Source organism: Haliotis cracherodii, unplaced genomic scaffold, assembly GCF_022045235.1.
Source record: "Haliotis cracherodii isolate W230 unplaced genomic scaffold, xgHalCrac1.p SCAF_1, whole genome shotgun sequence".
NCBI classification, from domain to species: domain Eukaryota; kingdom Metazoa; phylum Mollusca; class Gastropoda; order Lepetellida; family Haliotidae; genus Haliotis; species Haliotis cracherodii.
The window spans coordinates 29,578,818-29,603,217 of record NW_027266264.1 but is presented as its reverse complement, the minus strand read 5'-3'; the positions used below and the strand labels follow the sequence as shown (position 1 = coordinate 29,603,217).

The following is a 24,400-nucleotide window of genomic DNA, read 5'->3' as shown; positions in this document are numbered from 1 at the left end:
TATCCTTATTAATATTAAACATAAATATAAAAAAATAAAAGAAAGAACGTGTTAAGTTTACCAGGTTATCCATTTAACATTTATTAATGTTACAAAAGTATAGTTGATTAGGAAATAAACATACTGTGTTTTCAATGTTGAGCTACGTTAGCTGTGGATGCAGCTGTGCTAAACTGAATTTGAAACCAAATGCGCAGCGTAAGGTTACAAAAGTTAAATTAAAAGTTGAGTCCAGTGTTTTCAGTTGGTTGTCCTTTTGAATGAAGGAAAGACGAGTCAAGGCCTTTAAACAAATTCTGGCGCTGTATATGTGCAATATCATTTATTTCCAACTCATTGTGCTTTACTTGCACATGAAACAGGCATTGATGGTAGGTAGCATAGCAACTTCATAAGCCAGCCTGAAGTGAGCACCGCTCAATATAAATAAGCAAGCCTTGTACGTCACTAATTTGACGTCAAACCGCGTACTCACAGTCAGCATTAGAAACAGGTCTAATTTCAATCTCTCTGTTATCCCTAAAACTTGAAATACATTAACTTAGCCAAGCCCAAAATGTATTGCCACATATACTTTGAATATTGTATTAATCACAACTTGGGACTCTGTCACCTACAAATGTACATATAATTATTTTAAAAAACCTACCGACAATGACTAAGAAAAATGTTCTTTTCTATAAATATTATCTTCTGGGGTGATGTGGCTTTCAATCATCTGTTTCAATCAGAGGTGGTTATTGTGATTTGATACCTCTCACTGACCAATCGGCACTGAGTAATTTCCAAATTCATGGTAGAGTATCTGTCATACATAAACAAATATGTTGTTACTAAACATTCCACACACAAGAGGCTTGAACACAGATCTACAGAAGAAATCATGGATGCTGTACACCACTTCAAGAATGTCCCATGCACTGAGCGAGTGAGTTAAAATGTTACATCGCATCGGCAATATTGCAGCCATATCGCGATCCATGCACTGAGCAAATCACAGTAATTATGTCATGGGTAAAATGTCCACATTGGTACAATGTGTCAGTAATGATGTCACAGGTATAATGTGTCAGTAATGATGTCACAGGTATAATGCGTCAGTAATGATGTCACGGGTACAATGTGTCAAAAATTGACCTAACAAAAAGTACAACAGCGATGATACAGGTACAGAATATTACAGTGTGTCAACAATGCTGTCACAAGTACAATGTGTCAACCACGATGCCACAGGTACATTGTGTCAACCACGATGTCCCAGGTACATTGTGTCAACCACGATGTCACAGGTACATTGTGTCATCCACGATGTCACAGGTACATTGTGTCAACCACGATGTCACAGATACATTGTGTCAACCACGATGTACAATGAGTGTCAACCACGATGTCACAGGTACAATGTGTCAACCACGATGTCACAGGTACAATGTGTCAACCACGATGTCACAGGTACATTGTGTCAACCACGATGTCACAGGTACATTGTGTCAACCACGATGTCACAGGTACATTGTGTCAACCACGATGTCACAGATACATTGTGTCAACCACGATGTCACAGATACATTGTGTCAACCACGATGTCACAGGTACATTGTGTCAACCACGATGTCACAGGTACATTGTGTCAACAAAAATGTAACCAGTACAAATTGTATATTGTGTCAACAATGGGACAAAACAATGTCCAAGAGAGGTATCTGTTCTCCCAATACAAGCATCAGGTTCTTTGTGATGAAGCAATTTCTTCATGATGACAATCACATGATTACTACATGTGCACCATAAGGGAATACATTATTATCTCATGTTAACAGACTACAACAATCTAATGGTCAGTTGTTCTGACGTACTAAAATGTATAACTTTGTGGTAACCTGCCATAGAACATTTTACGCATAGTCACTAGTGATATTTGTACAAGGAAATTTCTTCACATTTCTTACTACATTGTATTTTCAACACAATTATTATGATAATAAAGAACATTTAACCATAATAACAATACATCTTAACTGAAAAATACTTGCATAAAACAAGGAATTTGGCAGTTCTATTTCACTTTGTTTGTTTTGTTTATTTGTTGTTTAACGCCTCACTCAGCAATATTCCAGCTATATGAAGGCAGTCTGTAAATAGAGTCTGGACCAGATAATCCGTTGACTTGACATCATGCAATCGCAATTCGGATACCAGGGATAATTCTAGGTTGGGGCCTTGTGCTTTTAGCCCAAAAGTTTGAAAAAAAGGCCCACATTTTCAAATACAATGGGGCATTTTAACATTGTGCTGTATAGGCGTAGCTCTGGAATATTTAATATTTTCACAAGAAGGGCCAATGTCAGAAAAATTCCTAGTGTGAACCCTGAGATACGTTGACATGTATCAACCAAGTCACCGACCACTTGATCCCGTTAGTCGCCTCTTACGACAAACAGTCACCTTTTAGGGCAAGCATGAGTTCTTGAAGACCTATTCTACCCTGTATGTTCAAGGGTCTCTATTTCATACCCTAAATTATATATCATGAGGGTGGTTTTGCACATGCTCCTGGAGACTGACAGCATCGTGGTACTGTGCCCCACACAGCCCACACGAGTACATCATGTCATCATCGTCAGTGATACCTATCACTGCGGGGGACATGTTGCAGTCCCCATCACCGGGCAAAGGGGGAATATTAGGAGCAGTGATCGCATCAAAACTGAGTATCTGCAAATCATCATGATCGTGGGTGTTCGCTGTGGCCCCGCTGTCCGAGTTCCTGGCTCCTTGCCGAAAGTATGTGAGGCACATTTTGTGCACTTTCCTGTAATGCCTCAACATCACATCTCGGCGTGCAAATGCTGTACCACAGACGCTGCAAACATGAGCATCACTTGGAACATGGTTCACCGAGTGTCTGACAAGTCCAAGCTTCCTGGCATAGTCAGTGACACAAACAGGACATGTAATCTTGTCATCTTTGGCATGCAATCGTGCATGTTCAAGAAATTCCTGAGTGCTTGTTAAGGTTGAAGAGCAAAAGAAGCATGTCGAGGTCAACTGTTTGTTGTTTTTACCTTTCTTCTTCGCTGAATTCGGACTGTGAAACTGGGTTGGTTCATTTTTAACATCCATGTGGATGTTACGTATGTCTGTGTGTGGTTTAGAACCCCCTCGCTTAGGAGAGTTAAAGGTTGTGGGTGGATGTGATCTGCCTGAGCCAGAAGCCACACCAGCTGAATGTCCCCATGAGTGTGTAACAGGTGATGAAGACCTGTCAGCATTTAGTGGGATAAAAGGATTAATCTGTGTGTGCTGCTGATCTGAATTCAGCTTCCATGACAACTCAGGTTCATTCTTTGAGCCGTTACCATGGTTACTGTGTTGATCCTGAAGGTCTGCACCAGTACTAGACCCAGTGGATGTGTTGAAGAAGGTCTGCCCTGCTGTTGTTCCTGCTTCGGGCAGGTCAGACTCATTCTGGCAGCCTGCTTCACTCTGAGATACAGGACTTGGTGATGATGAGGATGATGCACCTGGTCTTTTGGGGAAATTGGTCAGCACCCTTTCACTGTTTAGATCAAACACAGGGCAAGATGAATAATCAGACATGACGCCATCTTCACCCGATGAAGTGGTACATTCCTTCTTAATTTCAATTTCTGTTGATCTGGTTAATGAAGAGTTTGCATCCATAGAAGAAATTGAAACATTGATATCGTCTGGGTCGGTTATGGGACCTGAAAGTGGCGTAGCATAGTTCATTTCTACTTTGAAGTCATCTGCATATGTTGGATGGACCTTCCTGAGGTGTCTCCGGAAACTATCTATTCTGGGGATCTGTACGGGACAAAATGGGCAGGCAAACATTGCTGTTAGGACATGTTTTGATGCATGCCTTTTAACTCTCATCTTATCACTAAACTCATGGAGACACACTGGGCAGGTGTGCGGAACCTTCATTATACTCTTATGAGCCTCCATATGATTCAAGAAGTCCTCCATGTTCGTCATTTCAGACCAACAGAAGGAGCATTTCGCAGACTTTTTACCATTAGATTTGCCCGATGATCGAGGACCTGTTTTGTTTTTGTGCACATGAATATTGCTTTGATTATCCTCTTTTGACCCAATTTTTGTCGCAGCAGAATCACATCCATCCAATGTGATGGTGCTGTCATCAAAAGTATCTTGACATTGTGGATGCTCAGTGAGCACATTCACACTCTGTACACCCTCAGCATTCACCTGCAGCTGCATCATCTGTGTGCTGGAACCTCGTTGCGACTGGGGATGATAGGAAGCTTGTCTGTTTTCAAACTGTTCTGAATCACTGCTTGTCATCGCCACATGCGGTTCTCCTTCCATCTGTTGCATAGCTTGATAGTGTCTACCCTCTGATACTGAGCTTATTGGTTGGCCATTTCTTCCAGAGTCTTGTGATGCCAGTCTGTTTATTGAATGATGACGGAAGTTTGCAAGATAACACTTCAGTTTGAACAAAGAGCCTGGATGTCGTTTGTGGAAATGCCTCTTAAAGCCGTCCAACTGAACAATGTTGATTCCACAGACAGGGCAGTTGTACAGATCATTTGTAATATGCAGGGATGAATGTCTCATTAAACCAACATTTCTTGTGAATGATTTTAGGCAAATTGGACAGCTTTCTCCACCACCTAAAACATTTTTATGTGCCTTAGCATGAAAAATAAATTCTCTTTTGCTTTGAATTTCTCTAAAGCAAACAGAACAAGTTGATTGGGGATTATGCCCAGCATGAAGAGGCTTCTTGTCAAAACAACCATCTGATTGTTTACCATTTAAAACTGGGGATTGGCTCAGACCAATTTGTTCAACACTGGTTGAATGTTCAACACTTGTTTCCATTCTCTGATCAAACTCTTCTGGAAATGGTGAAGTTGGCTCTTTCTTGATATATATTGTTTCTCCTTCAGAACAAACTGAAGTGATGTTTTCTTGTGATGACAGTGCTGAGGTCTCTTGATTGTTCTCTGCATTGATATTGCCTGCCACAGAATCATCCATATTATCAGTATGTGTTTGTTCACTTCCTTGAATGTTTCCATAGCAATGAGGCAAGCTGTTGTGATAACTGAGACCTACATCATGTCTTGACATGTCCATGGTTTGTCTGTATCCAGGAGTTGGTAAAACAGACAGCGAAGCAGGAATATTCTTCCATGTTGTCTTATCCAGGTCTTGTGTGTCAGATTCTACAACAAGTGAAAACAATTATGAAAAGTATTTATTCATGTAGTCCTATTTTTTAGTACTTCAATATTTTCATAAAAGCAAGTAGTAACATTCGTTCATTTGCATCATAAGCCTAGTACATGCGGTTTAGCTAGGGAAAGATCAACCACATGGCAATTAATTTCAATTTAGACCATGTGAGACACGTCAAAGTATTGCTAAGATGGACATGATGGAACTGGTGAACTGTACACTAGTTACTAAGTTTGATGTACATAGTACTTGGCTCATAGTAAGTGCAACAAATGACAATCTGTGCAATGAATGATTTAGTAAGTGCTTTGACTTTACTGAGACAAACGGCATTAAATAATTTTTCAACTTTAGGTAGGACATTTTTTATATCATGTCTACATCATTACCAAACTATCTGGAAGACTATCTTTTGGACAATTTACTTGTTATATGCCAGTCAGCATAATCAGTAAATGAAATCATCTAAAACCTTGTAAGTGCATGTTGTTTAATGTCGCCGTCTGCAGTATTCTAGCTGACGGCTTACAAATAAGTGACTGAGAGAATGCAGTCTACCAATCTATGTCATTGCATTTCAGTGACATGCAATCAGACAAGTCACCAGATTTCACCACTCAACCCTCAGCTTAGTTGGCTCTTTCAAATTTGTTATGTATTCAGACTTCGAGGGTCTGAGTAATGAGATTAATCATTAACTGACAGATCAAATGTTGCAACTGTATTTGAAAGTAAAGTACTGTTGATGTACTTAAACTTTAATGATTCTGAAACTAAGTAAGGACAAGATTTATGGATGAACAACTTCTATGATAGAATTAAGAGTTTCGTTGTATGTTCTAACACCGTTATCAAGCAAGTGATCACTTGCTTGATAACGGTGTTAGAACCTTCACTGAAACGTTGCTCCTAATAGTATTAAAGAAGTTGTCCTTCCATAAATCTTATCCTTGCTTAGTACTCCAACTTCTAAATCATGCCTCTCAAAGAAGATTCTGAAACTGTTTAATACAAATTTCCATTACATCCTTGAGTAAACTGGAAAAGGGCTCTTGAACATGATGAAAGCCAGTATAAGCATGATAAGACACTATAACAGTGTTACTACCATGACTACAGTCTGCAACTTTTGAAGCCTGAGTCTCGTAGAATTTCTCTTTGTCAATTATGTTTAGTTGCTGATAGATGATACGAAAGGAAACAAATGTACTGAATAAGATGCAGAGGGAAAATTTCATGCTTGCCGTGGTAAAATTAACTGTAAATATTTACAAGCCCAAAAGTGCAAACATAAAAGGAAACCCTAAAAAGATTGAAATGCTACTTGCCCTCAGGATCCTTTAACATTAACATCAGACACACTGACTTGGGTTAACAGGCTATATGTATCCCTAGTAGTAGACTCAATATGAGTTTGGGCAGATTGTTACTGTAGGAGGAGCTTTTCTGCAATATTTAAATATTAAATAGGTTTATTAGATCTAGTACATGCAGAACAGTACAAACACTATAGGCTCATAGCTACGATTCACAGCTAAGAGTATTCAGTAACAAACTTTTTCCAACGTATTATTATTACACTGGGGAAAACATAACTATCGATGACAAGTATTACAATGTAAGTACAAAGTAAAGTAGGTTTCGAGACATACCATGATCAGGCGCTTCACAGCTGCTTTCGTTGTCAGTGAAGATTATAGTGACAGCACCTACAATCTTTTTGAATGTATTGATTCCATATGTGTATTTGCTCGATATGTCAATAACCTTTTTGGATGAATCAACAGAAATTTGAGCAAAATTTACTTTCCGTGAAATGTTTGCCATTTCTAAGGCCCGCGAAGACATGCCTACTTTAGCCTAAACCCGATTTGTTTTTTCCACAGATACACTTGTTTTCGACCATAAACTTCATTGAATCACACCCAGCATTGCTCTGAGATTACTGAACATTGTTCGTAAAATGTGAGTTCCTTATATTTTTACTTTTCGCACGCCATTTTGAGATTCCCCAGTTATTTCCCCTTGCAAGGGGAGTGAATCTGTTCTTTTTTAGTGTGATTTACCACTAAAATATCAGAGCCATGCATACAGGTGTTCATCAATCTACATTAATCTCGCCGTATAATGCTCAACTGAGCATTTGCTAACACGTTGTCTACCGTGGCTGTTGATATGTTTAACGTTCTTTGATCATAGTCGCGTACACATTGGTTCCTGTAAACCAATAATCATTTAACCAGTCATCGCCTTGGACCAATTATCGCCTATCTCCGTTATAGCGCGCACGTTGTCACATATCTCGTTTTACGTTTGGTCGTTTTCATAAGAAATGAGAAATATTTATCCTAATATAATAAACAAAAATGATACGTGTAAGTAAATATATTTTTTAAAAACCCACACCAAATGAGCGCCCTGTTCAAATCAGAGACCATATATTATATGGTCTCTGTTCAAATACAACTTTAGAAAAGATATAAAGTGGGTGGTGTCACGTGACTTCCTCGCGTAACAGAAATGACAACGCGATGATGCACATTTAGTTCTGTCATTGCTTTCAATCTGTCTGTCACTTCTTCTAATTTAGATAATTTATTTTCCAAACCTGTATGTATCACAACATCCATAGTACATATAGCTGTACGGCTAAGCACGTGTAGATCGATTTTGGGGAATATTGTTTTACGTCATTTAGCAAACGACAAATAGATAAAAATAATATCTTAAAGTGTAAAATAATCGAATGCGATACCAGACATAGCAAAAAATGTAACTTGTATAACTAAAGCGATGGTCGTGATCACGTGGCCCATGATGTGTAAACGATGGCGATAACTGGTACAGATTGTCAACGGAGAAGTTCTGTTTCCACTGTTTTGATTCCCTCTTGTCGGTCATAACAGAAATCTACTTAAGCTTTTTCTACGGACAGAAATTAGCGTATTTGCTCACAGTTCACAAAAATCAAAGTTATTGGTACAGTCAGCTTTATACGTGGAATTTGTCAGAAATAACACGAGAAAATGGCGATAATTGATCGCTAGCCAGTACTGGGAATGTTGTTTTTTTTAAACTGCCGTGTACCAAATATGAAAGTAATTTTATCAGTTTCTATAAGGCTTTGTCCAAAAGGTACATTAGAAACATTACAATTTAAACCAAGCCCGTCTGTCGGGCAAATGTAGCTGCAGATAAAAAGACTCCTAGTATTTTCACTCAACTTTCTTCTACTTTCAATCGTAGAAGAAGTCGGTCTGGCGTTAAACATACAATACAAATACGGCATAAATCTCATAGCCATGTTGCCAAATTTTCTACTGTTTAAAATGTTCTTTACGGTATAGCCCTGATAAAACAAGAGATCATCCTTCGTGAAACATCATTTATTGAACCCATGTACAAACCCGAATGCCAAGAATGTTTATCTGACAGTGAGTGTGTTTAACGCCGCTTTTATCAGTATTCCAGTTATATCACGGCGTGTCAGCTTAATGTGGGAGGAAAGCCCAAAGTTGATGCATCTTCCCGAAGCAAGTGATTTAACTGACTATAAAAGTACTTTTAAAGTCAGTTAACTCTCTTGCCTCGGGAAGATGGAAGTGATGCAGGTCTCGGACGTTTAAAAATTACCACTTCGGTGAAACCCACGAGCGCAGGTATGGTGCTGACAACCTCAGAAACATAATCGAGGCGAACCGGGATTTGAACCCACAATCATAGGTTTCTGGCGTGGCCAAAGGACGCAACTCTGCACAGCGAATCGCGCATCCTTAGACGACAGGGCCACCCGTGCCCCCGCTTATCTCACAGACGGAAAGAGTTTCTTCTTTGATAGGCATTTAGCATCACTTGCTTGATGACGGTGTTAGAATCTACACCGAAGCGTCGCTCTTAATTGTAATAAAGAAGTTGTTCATCCATGAATTCTTATCCTTCCTGAGACGGAAAGAGACTGATCTCCCCACTGAATGCTGCACACGCACCTCGGCCTGTATGATGGTGGATTTATGAAACACAGCACAGTGAATACTATAGGACTCAATGGGGATATGGTATCGATTTTGATCCTAGATCCTAGATTATTTACAGACCGTCGTCATATTATAGCTGGGATATTGCTGAGTGCGGCGTTAAACAACAGTAGTGGCAATATAGTAATGACAGATAGATATGACTGACTGTTGTTAGCAGACATCCTAGTTTTGCAATTGCAGGGTTTAACAAATATTGATTAGAAAATGATTTCTCATTTCGCAATAAAGACCAGTACTACAAAACAAAACTGATATATATTGCAAATATTACGCATTTCCAATGTCGTATGGAGTCCGTTTTGAGAAAAGTAATGAAAACAATAACTTTAAGCCTGCTAATAAACATTTTTTATTCACCGATAAATTCCTAATCTTTAACACATTCTGACAGCAGACATATAAATGTTGCTATAAAAAAAAATTAAAAAAGGAACTAAACTTACGTGTTTAATTCGTGTAAGGGTGGAAAGGCCTGTATTTTGGCCTTTTTAACCCTCAGGCATTTGCATAGGATTTAACACGTAAGATTGATAAAACTACTACTGGAAGTATAAACACATACTATTGAAGCTCTTTTAAATGATTAAAACCCATGCCAACTTTGTTGAAATAGTTGGAACATAATAATAATGTTTCCAAACTTGTAATATCTCTTGAACAGCCATTCTCAACCACACACGGAAATGAGAGCTAAAAGGGGCAAAATCTAGCAAAGTGACTTTGCCCGTTTGGAACTTGACTTTGGCCCTTTTATTATCAATGAAAACATACAATAATTTCTCTACAATTAGACAAGAACTCATAGAAGTTATTTATGCAATTATAATTATACAGAAAGGGCCAAAGTGCATTTTGGCACCTTTTGGCTCTAAGTTCTACATTTATTCTGTTCAACGTACCACATTTAAGTATTTTAGATGATATCAAACATTCAAGACTATGAGACAGGAGTATCTCATCATATTTGTTCTGAATTATGATAACTTTATCGACAAACGTAAATTATATTCACGATATAGTATTTTTTACACAATTACATATTTGTTGCTTATATTCGATTGAATAGTATATAAATACTACTAGAATGAGGCTTTAGTCATTTGAATGATTGATACCAGAGACCTAGACTAACATTTAGTCTATGAAATCTTATACTGCACAATACCCTTCATAAATTGACTCTAAAAATAAAAATAATAATTTTCCCGATGCTGATATCATAATGTGGAATAGAGCTACCTAGAGTTGGCTATCCTTGCTTTTGTATACGTTTCTAGATTGTGTTTATTTTCATAAAATAAATATATTCCACAGTCATGGTGCGGGAATACCAGGGACCATATAAGAGTGACCTGATGGGTTTTAATGTATTATCTCTGTTGGTAACTAAAATACGTTCGATTTACTTATATCAATTTTGTGCAAAGTGAGCATTATCATTCAACAGTAAGAAAAAAAGACGTCTTTTAAAAATATCCTTTAAATCTTTTAACGTAAACAAATGGATATTTGAACATGAACTAGAATCCGAAATCGCATATAACTTCATCTGCTGCTTCAAAAAAGCTTAGTTTTTTTTGCAGTCCCACCTTCTGTATCCGCGCATGAAACCTGTGTGTGTGAATAACAGTGTGTTTTTTCAATGGTATTAAGTACCTCTTGGAAGGACATTTTCTTATTTTGTTTCGGTTTTTTTATGATCTTGTCCCTGATTGAAAGATAGAGCCACGACTCTCATTCCAACGAGGCAAAGAGTTATTTCCCTTGTCCCGGAAGTTGAGTCTTGTCCACGTTGGCGACGCATGCGTGTCATTATTGTCAAGATGGCCGGCCAAGACGTAGACGAATTATTTGACATCAGAACATCCTTGTATATTGGCAATTATCAGCACTGTATCAATGAAGCTCAAAAGCTAAAGGTAAGCCTTAGTCTGTGGCAGTTGTTGGTATTATGTTTTTAATAATTGATCATAAAATTAACGTTCGTCATCGTGATGAAAACAAGGAAGTGTGTTGTCCCCCAGTTTTCGCTCACAGTCACATATGACAACATTCTTTCACTGTCAAAAGTTATTATAGGTTGTCGGTTCTATTATAGATTAAAGGAAATCTAACTTTGTTGTGGGTGTATTGGCCCCCGGGGTATTGAACTTTACCGGTCACATTTCTCTTGAAGTTAAAAATAAGAACCCCAAAGTAAAACTGATCTTCTAACATGACTACTGTACATGCTGTACAGCTTGTTCACAGCGCTGAGCTGTAATTATTTCTCACACCGGATTAAATTAATTCGTTAACAATTATATAGTAGCTCACTCATAGATTAACTCACAAATGACACTAAGGATCGGAAAAGGTATTTGTCTGGAGAGGGGTACCTAACACAGTGATAGAAAATGAGTGTTTATCGGAAAGGCTAGAGTTGTGGTAACCTACCCTGACTTAACTAACCCTAAGATTTGAACAGGCAAAGAATGTCTCTGCAAACTTCACCTCAATATGATGAAAATGTTTATTTCCATTAAAATCTGACTTCAGGTCTTGTGAATGTACCACATTGTTTATTAACAAAATTAAGCCTATATCATGTCCCATACACAATTCGATAAAAGGGTTTTAGCAAGGAAATGGAAACAAAGCTGGACTGTTTATTGAAACTGTTTTATTTCTCTGCCTCTGGACATTCTGGATACCCCAGCTTTTTTGCAAATTTTAATATATCAACATGATCAAGAATGATTGAAGTCTAGTATTTCAAAAGACACATAGATCTATAATTAAACGTTGAACAGTGCATATTTTCATTTTGCACTTTCTTATTGAGCTTAATAAAGTTTTTGTACTTGGTTTCCAGTTGTCTAACCCTGATCTGAAGTCACAGAGAGATGTGATCCTATATCGTTCCTACATCGCACAGAGGAAGTATGGGGTGGTCCTGGATGCGATTACCTCAGGAAACTCATCAGAACTCCAGGCAGTGCGAATGTATGCCGACTACCTGTCCAGTGATAGCAGGCGGTGAGTGAGACAAAACAAAATTGGCACTTCTGTGGGAGAGGCATACAGCAAGGGATGGGTGGGAAGACTTATTGCTTTGCACATATGTGCAATAAGATAGCAGAGAGTGGATAGGGTGAGGTAATAGATGACACTTGTACTTGTATTGTGTGTGAGAGGAAGATAGCAGTGGGTGGGATGACTTCATGGCTGACACTTGGGAGAGGAAGATACAGTGGCTGAATCAGACGAACAACACAATGTTTCACCAAGTCCGTTATTTTTGTAAAGCTTTTGAAAGTGAGTTGGTAAATGTTGTTCCATCCACCTCAGCAATATTTAAGATATGTGACAAAATTTTAATAATCTAGTCCGGACAAAGTAAGTAAATATAGTTAATGCCATGAAAGGTAGACTACAGTCAAATCTTGTTGTGTCGAACTTGGATGTGTCAAATTCTCGGTTGTCTCAAACTCGCCTTTTGGTCCCTGCAAATTTCTTCCATATTTATCATCATTAATACTTGGATCTGTTGAACTGGATGCATCACTTTCCATGTTGTCTCAAACTCATTTGGGAGTCCCAAGTCTCTGAATCAAGTTTAAAATTCCCCTGATGACATGATAGCTCAAAAAAATATCTTTCACTCACCCACACTCGCCAAACTTTCAACTCACTTAACACAAGACTGCCTCCGTGGTCTAGTGTTAGAGTGTCCGCACGGAGAGTGGAAGATCCAGGGTTCGATCCCCGACCGCGTCATACCAAAAGACGTTAAAAGCTGGTACTTGTTGTTGCCCTGTCTGGTGCTTGGTATTAAGGGGCTAAAACAAGGACTGGTCGGCTCAGAATCAGTATACTGTGTCAGTGGGGTATTCATGTTAAACTGCGGCCTGGTATCTCATAGTGCTAGCACTATAAATCGGCATCAGTCTGGACTAGTACAAGCAGCAACACACACACACATGTGCATGCACGTCGTTATATAAGTGCAATGATCTTGGAAGCAACGTAAAACCCCAATTCACCTTACCACTGATCACACAATTGACTGACCTCACTGTGGCACAATTACATCAAAGGCATGATACCTTCTTACAACATGCCAATATCCAATCAACATGATCAAGCCTAATTAACAAGCACACCTTACGTAAAAGGTGTAAAGTTGATTACTGAATACGCATCAGTAGCCATTTACTTCTGATGACACCTGAAAATTAAGAAATGAGTGAATCAGATTAAGATTATGTTAGTGAATCTATTATTCGAGATATGACTAAAACAATGATGCCAATCCAGATTGGGACTGTGAGATCGATGACACACCGACCCCTTCACTACCGGTAGTCTTGGCACAGAAATTTATGTACACCTTGAAATCTAGTGTTGCATCCTGACCTACTAATAATCTGTTAGGTTGTTGAAACTTCATTTTGTTGGTAGTCTCGAATCCTGTATGACTCAAACGTTTTTCCGGGTCCCCATGTGTTTGACACGAGGTTAAATTGTATAGATATATGAAAGAATCAGTTGTTCTTTTAAACTTCTTTTAAATAGTATATTACAGGTATGAAGTTTAGTATTCAGGATTATGTTTTTTGAAAATTGTTCAGTTATGTGATGCATGACCATAGTCTGATTATGCATAATTTCAGGTGGAGATGATTTTTTTTAAAAGAGGCAGTCGAGGAAAATATTATTCTTTCTCAAAAACAAGATTTTGTTTATGTTCAAATAACCTTTTGGGCAGTTTGGTTTCTGTTTATTGCCTGATCAGTGATGATACAGCAATGTTGGGGAGGTCTGATTGTTGGATATCACACCCAAGACTATCTATAAATGTACAACAACATTTTGGGGATTTTCACATGTAAAACTGTTACATAACATTATGTAATGTTAAGCACCAAAAATCCACTTTAGCATGCCCTTACTCACGTATGTCAAGGTCAACCCAAAAAAGAAAGCTTCTGTACCTCTGGTTACTCTTGCTATCTGCCATTGGTTTATCTGCTGCAGACCAGATTGTTTACCTGCTAAAGTAAATTTACCCCCTAAACAGATATCCCAGTGGGATTTCTGGATCAGAAGTTGTTCCCCGCAACCTATCCTTATCATAATAAGAGGCTTAATCATGTTGATGGATCAGGTGGTAAGGCTTCACAACTTGGTGACTGCGTGTCAGCGTACCCCTGTGTGGATCGCTGCTCACAAATATCAAACACTGGATGGTCTGGTCCAGACTTGATTATTTACAGGTCGCTGTCATATAGCTGGAATGTTGCTAAGTGCACACATACACACTAAACATAACATTAAGAGTGATCACTGCACATACCTTGGTTGAACAAAATAAAATCTCATTTGGTTTGCTCTGCCGAAAATAGATACAATTATTGTAAGTGGCTGGCATTTACATTATAAAGGAAATAACTAGTTACCAAAAGTAATAAACAAATGTACTGTTAGTGAGGGGCCATTGTAATGTTGCTATTAAAGTAACATGTAAGTAAGTGTTTGAATGTTTTGTACATGTCATTAGGATATATGGCAGTTTCAGTCAAGATCACGTTTGTAACTAGATGTGTTACGGTCTTTCAACATGTTCAGTATCAATTATTCAGAAACATAACTGATAATTTTGTTTGGACAAATGTAAAATCAGTGGACGGTTACTAGGCACATATTTTTGTAATACTGGTTGCTAATTTGTTATGTATTGATCTAGAGATTGAGTTTGTCAAATGTGTTTATTTCAGAGATGCTGTTGTGCGAGACTTGGATTCCAAGATGAGTGCGAGTGTTGATGTCTCTAACAGTGCATTCCTTCTCATGGCTTCATCCATCTACTACCAAGAACAGGTAACACTGATTCACATGTAGTAGTGTAGTAGGCCCTTACCAACATGGTACAGTCAAGTCCCAAATGATTGGTTGCATATGATTATGTTGTATTAACGAGCGTGATTTCAGCAATTCGTTGCAAATTAGGTGTGTTGGAGTTGGAGAGGGAGACTGTCGGATTAACATGTCTAAATAGCAATGATTTCATCGGTTCCCATCTTTTGTGTTGGATAAAGCCGATTGTCGGATTAACAAGTGTCGGATTAATACACTGTCAGTATATATATATCTCCTACTGGCTTCTAACACATATCACTCTGGTGATGAAAATTACTACCACAAACATTGCAGCTTTTTCAACTTTGCTTTCTGCCCACCTTGACCATGTTGACATCATCAACATGAGCTTTTGTTATGAGTCTATGATTCTGCTGATTATACATTATCAGTCTTGCATAACATGTGATGGCTACTACAAGGTAGAGTATTCATTTGTCAGAGAACCCATGAAGATCCGGGTTAGAATAGGTCTTCAGCAACCCATGCTTGTAAGAGGCGACTATGCTTGTAATAGGAGGCGACTAACAGGATTGGGTGGTCAGGCTCACTGACTTAGATGATGATGTCATTGTACCCAGGAGTCCGAAAACCGTCATATGCGCCGCACATGTCCGATTGGGAATATCAAATGTCCGGTTTAAAATAACTATTGCTATCAACGATATTTTAGTATTTGTGATTATATTATCTGTCTTGTTTTTAAATAATCTTTAGTTTTGAAAAAACCTTTTTCCCGTGTGGTCACGTGATATCCAAATATTGGATAATAGTCTCGATCCAAAAGTTACAACGCGTACACTTGAGCAGATATAACTCATGAATATTAATTAGACCGTTCACTACGTTAACAGATCGTTATCATAACAGAAACAGACGTATGTTTTCCATGTATATCTAAAATGATATTATTTGTTAATAATTGTCCGGTGAATTAAACAACTTAGATCGAAATAATTCATCATATTATGAAAACGTAACAACTTGTAATGTGTGTGAAAAGTCATACTAAAATACGCCTTTTGAAGGGGGCGTGGCCTAAATGCAAATGTCCGATTGGGATTTAAATTTTCCCGACCCCTGATTGTACCCCAATTGAGTAGATAGATGCTCATGTCAATCACTGGATTGTCTGGTCCAGAGTTGATTATTTACAGACCGCCGTCATATAGCTGGAATATTGCTGACAACAAACAAACGTTTGACAGAGAAATACTGCCTACTTGTCAGCTCTTCTCCCAAGTAACCATTAGCATAATGATTTGAACAGTTTGTTTTCCCGCTTCAGAGGACGTTCATATGATGCTTCTTTATATAGACAATGGAGTAAGGCTTTAAATTTTGAAAAATAAAAAAATGCACAACTTGCACTTGTTACAAATTGTTATATCAACTGCATCAACACTTGCCAATATGTCGTAAACGTCAAGGCATGGGTGAGATTTGTCTGTTTTATATACTTGATTTTATTTCAGAAATAAACTCTTTTCTCTATGTCTCTATCTTTACTTATCTATTTCAGAACTTTGATTCTGCACTCAGAACACTGCACCAGTCAGACAACCTGGAATGGTAAGATTGTGAAGTAACTGTGTATGAAGTTTAACAAAGTGAGTTGAATAATAGATGCTGCATGTGAAAAAGGCTGTAATTTAGGATATGCACAGTTCATTATGCAAGTTTTTACATCAGACATAATAATAACAGACTGGAATAAGACATTATGAGGAATATAGCTCTGTTTCCATACTGTAATTTTGGACATTTTGTTGCAGCATTGCTCTCACTGTGCAGATCCTGCTGAAACTGGATCGAGTTGACCTGGCAAAGTAAGACATTTTCTCCAGAGTTGTCTCCCTTCTCCATCATTGCTGTTAACACAGATGATGGCAGAAACAATACTTTTGAAACAGATATGAGACAACTGTAATGTTACCTTTGGTATATTGAATTGGAATTTGAACTTAAATGCCTAAACATTAGAAGACAAATGCATGTATTTATAAGAAAAATTACATCCTTTTTGGAATGACGAGAGTTCAAAATGGTAAGACCTGGTCCCACTTGCACAAAGCGATCTTATCGCTGAGATGATCGTAACTCCCATACTTTAATATAGACTTAAGATAATCTTAGTGCTAAGATGGCTTTGTGAAAGTGGGTCCTGGAGCCAACGTACAACGAATGTCAAATTTGGTGGGGCAGATTATGGATGTATGACTTAAGAGTACTGTTATCAGGGTTAGACACAGCTAATCGTCAACTTATCCAAGATCAGTGTTGGACAAAATTGTGTAGGAATACTTGTTTTCTCCCCAAATCTAGTAGTTGGTTGGTTGGTTGGTTTGTTGTTTAACGCCGCACTCAGCAATATTCCAGCTCTATGGCGGCAGTCTGAAAATAAACAAGTCTGGACCAGACAATCCAGTGATTAATATCATGAGCATCGATGCTTGCAATTGGGATCGATGACATGCATCAACCAAGTCAGTGAGCCTGACCACCCGATCCCGTTAGTTGCCTTTTACGACAAGCATAGTCACCTTTTACGGCAAGCATGGGTTGCTGAAGGCCTATTCTACCCTGGAATCCCAAATCTAGTAATGTTACATTGTCAAACAAATGGACATGAGTGTTGTTGATTCCAAACGAAATCTCTGGGCACTTCTCATTAACCATCCAAATGCTTACTGATTACACAGAACCGATAACAGTGATATGTCCATTTTTTCAGGAAGGAGCTGAAGCGTATGCAGGAACTGGATGAGGACAGCATCCTTACCCAGCTGGCACAGGCCTGGTTTAACATCTCTGTTGTGAGTACCCTGGCACATAGATACTCAGTGGCCCAGACTTAGGCCCACACCACTCTATTGCTCATTATAAGGAGTGACTTAGGTGTGGTCAGGCTCAATGCAAAGGTGACCCATGCTGGACAGAGTTTGTTTAGTGTTCTCTGCTCAATTGAGGGGCGGTCGGGTAGCCTAGTGGTTAAAGCGTTCGCTCGTCACGCCATAGACCCGGGTTCGATTCCCGACATGGGTACAATGTGTGAAACCCATTTCTGGTGTCCCCCGCCGTGATATTGCTTGAATATTGCTTAAAGCGGCGTAAAACCATACTCACTCACTCTGCTCAATTGGGATAGCTGACATCAGTAGCTGGAATAATGCATTTTGGCATTAAACAACTAACAAACTGATGTTTCCTTATCTTGGATGTTTCCCTTATCTCTATTGTTTCCATTTTGTTAATTTTTCACATCTCTCTGTTTCCCACATCAATCTAATGTTTCCCAGCTCTATAATGTTTCCTATCCTCTCTGATGTTTCCCACATGTTACTAATGTTTCCCATATCTTTCTGATGTTTCCCACATGTTACTAATGTTTCCCATATCTTTCTGATGTTTCCCACATGTTACTAATGTTTCCCATATCTTTCTGATGTTTCCTAGCTCTCTGATGTTTCCCAGCTCTATATTGTTTAATGTTTCCCAGCTCTATATAGTTTAATGTTTCCCATCTCTCTAATGTTTTGCTTGTTTCCAGGGAGGAGACAAGTACCAGGATGCCTACTACATCTTCCAGGAGATGAGTGACAAGCATGCATCCACCCCGCTGCTCCTCAATGGTCAGGCGGTGTGCTACATGGCCCAGGGCAGGCTTGATGATGCTGAGTCTGTGTTGCAGGAGGCAATGGACAAGGTTAGGAGAAACAATCTCCCTCATCGGGTGCATCATATCTCACTAAGACTTAGGTGGCTTGATCAAGACAGAAACCTTTTCAAAATTAAGTTATCAAATTCACCGTAATAAGTGCCCTTGTCACTTGATAAAACTGGCAAAGAGGGGTGTTTTTAAGACCATACACAAGAAGTTAAATTTGTTTTCAGAAATCAAGCGGTAGTGAACAAGATTATTTAAATTGAACAATTATATACCCCTTCTATGCTACAGTTTTCTGTATTCAAAGTAAATACTGACAGTCATGTTAGTTTTGGGACTCTTAGTGGGGGGGCCTATAAAGATCAGGGATGTGAAATCGCCGCGGAAAATCGCGTTTTTTAAAACAGTAGTCCTCGGAAAAAAGCATCTTCCGCGTAAAAATTATATAAAAAAAAATTGAAAAAAAACCACTCCGAAAATATGATCGAGAACCGGACAACCATCACAGATTGTCCTGTTTTCGATCAGAGCTTTCACCAGCATAGGTTTTCGGACATCATACGTTTTCTATCAGGAATACTTGCACTATAACGTGGGGTGTGGCGTCACACAGACATTGTAAATACTCAGAGTCAGCTGATGGCTTGTTTTTAAGATAAAGTTGTCTTTTAGCCTGTAAGTGAATGAGATGTTTTACAGTTGTTCATGTGATTAGCGAGAAAACTATGAATGTTTCGATTAATTTCAGATTAGTCTAAGGGCGCTTATTGTGGCAAATATAGTAGGTTACCAAGCTATGAAAAAATCAAAGGAATTACTGAAGGAAATATTTAGTTCTGTGACATCTTGCCAGAAACCTGTAATTGTGGGTTCGAATCCTAGTTCACCCTGATTATGATTCTAGATTTGTCAGCACCATACCCGTGGGTTCCACCAAGAGGGTAAATGTCTGAGACAAGCATCACTCCTCCCACATGAAACTGACACGTCATGATGTAACTGAAATACTGTTTGAGGTTGCGTTAATCCAAACTCACTGACGCCTCATCCACCTGTCAAGACAGTGAATGAGTGGATGATGGTATTTCAGTTACCTAGGTTCCGGGATGGCTGTAGGTACGAGGATGACGAAAAGTGATGCAGATCTTGATGTCTGGGGTGTGGGTAAGTTAGTGACAAACCAAAGGGTTTTCAATTCAAGGACAATTCAATCGATGATTCAAGGAGTGTTTCTCATCCAGCCGATTGTGTTTCAGGACAGCAACAACCCGGAGACCCTGGTCAACATGATCCTCCTCACACAACACATGGGGAAGGCCCCCGAGGTAAGCTCAGCAGTTGGACACCATGTTACAGATGTTAACACTCTTCACATTGCAATCTCATTAAAATCAGATCTTAGTTCTCGCTATCGCTAAACAAAGATCTGAGGACATCCCATTACGGGTCACGTCAGAACGACCTTTCATCCGACCAATCTAAGCGTTGCTTACCAGATCATAAAAGTGACAGTCGGAATGTGTCTTCTAATCATGTGACCACGAAATATTTAACACGGGGTATTCCGAACGACAGTTACAGGTTTTATGGTTATATCCATACAATCTAGGCCATCTATAAGTCATTCCAGAATGTCCTTCTTATCAGTTTTAAAATTTGTAATCGAGAACACGTCAAAATATGTTTCGAAGCGTAGTTGCCAGTTTGAAACTAGTGTCGTAAAGCTTGAGAAAGTTGCCTTCTGATTGGCTAATGTCGATTTCTTGTCAGTCATTTCATTGGTTGGTCAAAATTCGTGAAAGGTCGTTCTGACGTGACCAGTAATGGGATGTCCTCAGATCTTTGTTTAGCGGTAGCGAAAACTAAGATCTGATTTTAATGAGATTGCTTCACATTGCTACCCCTTAAGTTTCCCATTCAGCAAGAGAGGCAGTGTTGTTTGTTTGTTGTTGAACACCGCACTCGGCAATATTCCAGCTATATGACAGCGGTCTGTAAATAACTAAGTCTGGACCCGACAATCCAGTGATCAATATCATTAGCATTGATCCACACTATTGAGATCAATGACATTCATCAACCAAGTAAGCGAGCCTGACCACCCAATCCCACTAGTCACCTTTTGTGTGGGATGCTGAAGACCTATCCTAACCCATGGGTAATGAGGCAGTACTTGTTGTTAATTCGTCTCTCTTCTCTTGGTACACTGATATGAATGCAATCCGTCACAGGTCACTGTGATACAATTGGTATGAGGTATGCTTTTCATTTAAGGAATTGCTGATAGCATTTTTTAGTTCATCGAGTAAGTGTAAAGTTTATGTGGGTTTTATGTCTTCTCCTTATCCACTGTTAGGAAGGTAGGGAATGTTTGAATCATTATATACCTTGGGTGAACTACTTAATTTTTTATGGGAGTTGTTACTTTCTATTATCAAGTGTTTATTGTCATTTAGAACTTTTGAGCAACTGAGTAGTTTTCAAGAACATAGAAATACGCGATTGTAATAAAACAGCATATGTAACTATTTCAGGTGAGCAATCGTTACGTGTCACAACTGAAGGACTCCCATCGAAGCCACCCATTTGTCCGAGATTATCTCCTCAAGGTAGGACAGCTCCTGATGCATACACAGGTCCAGAAGCATAACGATCATGTCACATAAAACTAATTAATCTGTTGGCCAAAATGCTCGACTGAATTTTGGCTAGTAAATGCAAAGTGTTTTCTGAAATATGTGTTACCAATTTTGCAGTTTCCAGTTCATCCCCCATTTTGTGAAAAAACCATTATCCTCACCTGTGACAGCTTTCATCATATCTTCCAGATTCAATAGGACTGTTTGTCAGAAACTACAAAAGCATGTTACTTCCTTAAAAGTCTGTTCATCAATGCATGGTGTGGGGTGTGTGTGTGTGTTGGGGGGGGGGGGTCGGGTAGCCAAGTGGTTAAAGCGTTCGCTCATCACACCGAAAACCCGGGTTCGATTCCAAACATGGGTACAATGTGTGAAGCCCATTTCTGGTGTTCCCCGCCGTGATATTGTTGGAATATTGCTAAAAGCGGCGTAAAACCAAACTCACTCACGGAATGGTTTGTTGCCCTCTACAACTGACAAATAGAGTAACATGCTTTGGTTTTGTCCTTATCTCCGGACAGACTGTTTTCAAAATGTCCCAAACAATTTCTAAGGGATTGTAATGAAAAGAATGTCCTCTTGGCTAAGAAAATTAATAGTGTTGGTTCTCAGGCACCGTCCACATCATCAAAAAGTCTGCCGCACATTTTGTTTTTATTTCCATTTTCCAAAAAATATAAAAATCCTTATACTTAAACACATTGCGATCCAAAAAAGCACACAGTTGCTTCCCTTTACATGCACACTGCATTACTGCACATCGCGTGTTAGTCATGGCAGCAATGAGTGCGTATGCTTGTTTATGTAGGGCTGCCCTTTCCAGGTTGATAGTACACAACTGTTTATTTGGTTACATACCAGTTTGAAAAGGCAAAAGAAAAAAATACCACCGAACCCGCTTATTTCCAAAAGTCATTGCCTGAGAACCAATTCTTTTATTTTTTAAGCCTTTACTATTTGTTCCACAATGTTGATGTTCCAAGATTTTGTCATCAACAATATCCTAGACTTTCCTGACCAATATTCATGTGTTTCAGGAGAGTGAGTTTGACCGGATATCTCGTAACTATGCTCCCTCTGTCATGGCTTGAGCAAACATCTTTTATTAGGTAAGAATGACTTACCATGCAGACATCTACATGTTGTGTTCGTTCAGGATTGGTCGATTGTACTTATTATCCCATTGTTTATCCAACAGTGTAATACAGAATAAATACATTCCAAGTGAGATCACTGTATGGATGTACCTCCATAAACACAAACATATATAAATAAGTCATTTCTTAAACAGATACCTCATATCCAATGGTTTATTCAGAATAATACTGAATTTAACTTCCGGTTTGTGCATGAAACAATTTTCTATGTACATACTGCTCAACTTTGTTAAGGATACTGATCAGTTTGATTTATCAAGAGACATGAAAGATTTTACAGGTATTTTTTTCTCTTTTTTTTCAGGGAATGAGGTATGGTAGAAGTTTGTTGATACCATCCATCATCTCAGCTGTCTGTGTCTGCAGGCATTGGACATAACAACAAAAACTCTCTGACTACTTACGGAAGTATAGGTTGATGAAGTGTTTTAGTTGAGCCCATGCATGTTGCACCAGATACAGCAGGGGCCACTACTGTACAGTTCTGCTGGAAAGCATTCATAGAGGGAATTTCATGCAGTCATGGAACTCATTTCTTTTCTGTTGTTAACAAACTGCACTCACCAGTGGCCTGGAGTCCCCTGCTGGAAGATGAGGCTTGTAGACTTGCAGAGCCCATCTCTCAACAACAGGACAGGGTCAGATTGGGTTGGACACTGTATATTTATTCTGTCATATCGATGTTATAAGATGTAATAAAATGTCCACAATTTGACTTACTTTGGGTTACAAAATTGTAACACCTTGGGTTGCTGTATGCCTGGGAAACAATTTCGGGGCAAATTGGTCTTCCGCAAGTTGTGACAGCAACCCATGCTTGTCGTAAGAGGCAACGGGATCGGGTGGTCAGGTTCGCTGACTTGGTTGAAACATGTCATCGATCCCAATTACGTGGATCGATCCTCATGATTTCAATTGCTGGATTGTCTGGTCCAGAATCGATTATTTACAGACCGCTGTCATATTGCTGGAATATTGCTGAGTGCGGTGTTAAACAACAAACCAACCAACCTCCCCACTAGAAATAGAATCACGGGTTATCATCAGCTGACTCCAAGTGGTTTTATTCAGCAGTGCATGCATCTTGAACAAAGTCAATAGCAGTGTAGAACCAACTAGTCTGGGTCTGGGTCATCTTTGAATTACAATTATAGATAACTTGATCTTGTCAAAGAGGAAGCAGTAATAAGACCACAATGCAGTCAATACATAACCAAATGTAAATAGAAATGGTAATGAAAATCTAGCCAAATCTTTCAATGAAAGTTGGGTGTAATTGTATTGCATGTTAATGAGACCGGTGAAGATCCTGTGGCATGTCATCCTATTCCAAATGTGGATCGATGCTTATGATGTCAATCACTCAATTGTCTGGTCTAGACTCGATTATTAGACTGGACAAGCATGTAAATGAATATGTTGCATGTTCAGAGTTAACCTGGAATCAAACATACTAATTTAAAGCTGGCACTGCACTCACGAGATTACTGGTACAAACTGACAGAAAAACGTCCACATGTAGCATTTAAAGTGCTATTGACCTAGTTCAAGATGCGCCTACTGATGGAACATGCTCGTAGACACATGACTGCCAATCCTCACCGGGATTGTAACTATGTGATCAAAACTGTTTATCTTCAACCAAATGGTTGAAACATCTTTTAAAAGCGCACTTTGCAATTTGTCCTAACCATAAGTAATATTCTGTACCACCAGAATGGCTTGTTTTCACTTTACCAGTATTATAACACGTAACTATCTTGG

General features: G+C 38.8%; 2 protein-coding genes across 2 annotated transcripts; one reads left to right on the top strand and one right to left on the bottom strand.

Moving 5' to 3' along the window:
- Nucleotides 1–230: 230 nt before the first annotated feature.
- LOC139475556 (zinc finger and BTB domain-containing protein 17-like) lies at nucleotides 231–7,235 on the bottom strand. The gene is made up of 2 exons (XM_071258750.1): nucleotides 6,888–7,235; nucleotides 231–5,222 (listed from the first exon to the last, which is right to left on the bottom strand). Exons 1-2 carry the CDS (start codon nucleotides 7,081–7,083, stop codon nucleotides 2,521–2,523), a joined length of 2,898 nt encoding a protein of 965 aa, XP_071114851.1. The 5' UTR covers nucleotides 7,084–7,235; the 3' UTR covers nucleotides 231–2,520.
- A 3,839-nt stretch (nucleotides 7,236–11,074) lies between these two features.
- On the top strand, nucleotides 11,075–23,351 carry LOC139463100 (coatomer subunit epsilon-like). The gene is made up of 11 exons (XM_071244561.1): nucleotides 11,075–11,191; nucleotides 12,127–12,290; nucleotides 15,032–15,134; nucleotides 16,696–16,745; nucleotides 16,949–17,002; nucleotides 17,908–17,989; nucleotides 18,724–18,879; nucleotides 20,097–20,165; nucleotides 21,375–21,449; nucleotides 22,517–22,588; nucleotides 22,941–23,351. Exons 1-10 carry the CDS (start codon nucleotides 11,075–11,077, stop codon nucleotides 22,568–22,570), a joined length of 924 nt encoding a protein of 307 aa, XP_071100662.1. The 3' UTR covers nucleotides 22,571–22,588; nucleotides 22,941–23,351.
- The last annotated feature ends 1,049 nt before the right edge of the window (nucleotides 23,352–24,400 follow it).

Excerpts from the sequence above, each read along its gene's own strand:
- LOC139475556 (XM_071258750.1), bottom strand. The coding sequence starts at position 7,083 with ATGTCTTCGCGGGCCTTAGAAATGGCAAACATTTCACGGAAAGTAAAT. Across the intron at positions 5,223-6,887 it reads CTGTGAAGCGCCTGATCATG|AATCTGACACACAAGACCTG; the intron begins GTATGTCTCGAA and ends CACTTGTTGTAG.
- LOC139463100 (XM_071244561.1), top strand. The coding sequence starts at position 11,075 with ATGCGTGTCATTATTGTCAAGATGGCCGGCCAAGACGTAGACGAATTA. Across the intron at positions 16,746-16,948 it reads CAGTCAGACAACCTGGAATG|CATTGCTCTCACTGTGCAGA; the intron begins GTAAGATTGTGA and ends ATTTTGTTGCAG. Across the intron at positions 20,166-21,374 it reads ACATGGGGAAGGCCCCCGAG|GTGAGCAATCGTTACGTGTC; the intron begins GTAAGCTCAGCA and ends TAACTATTTCAG.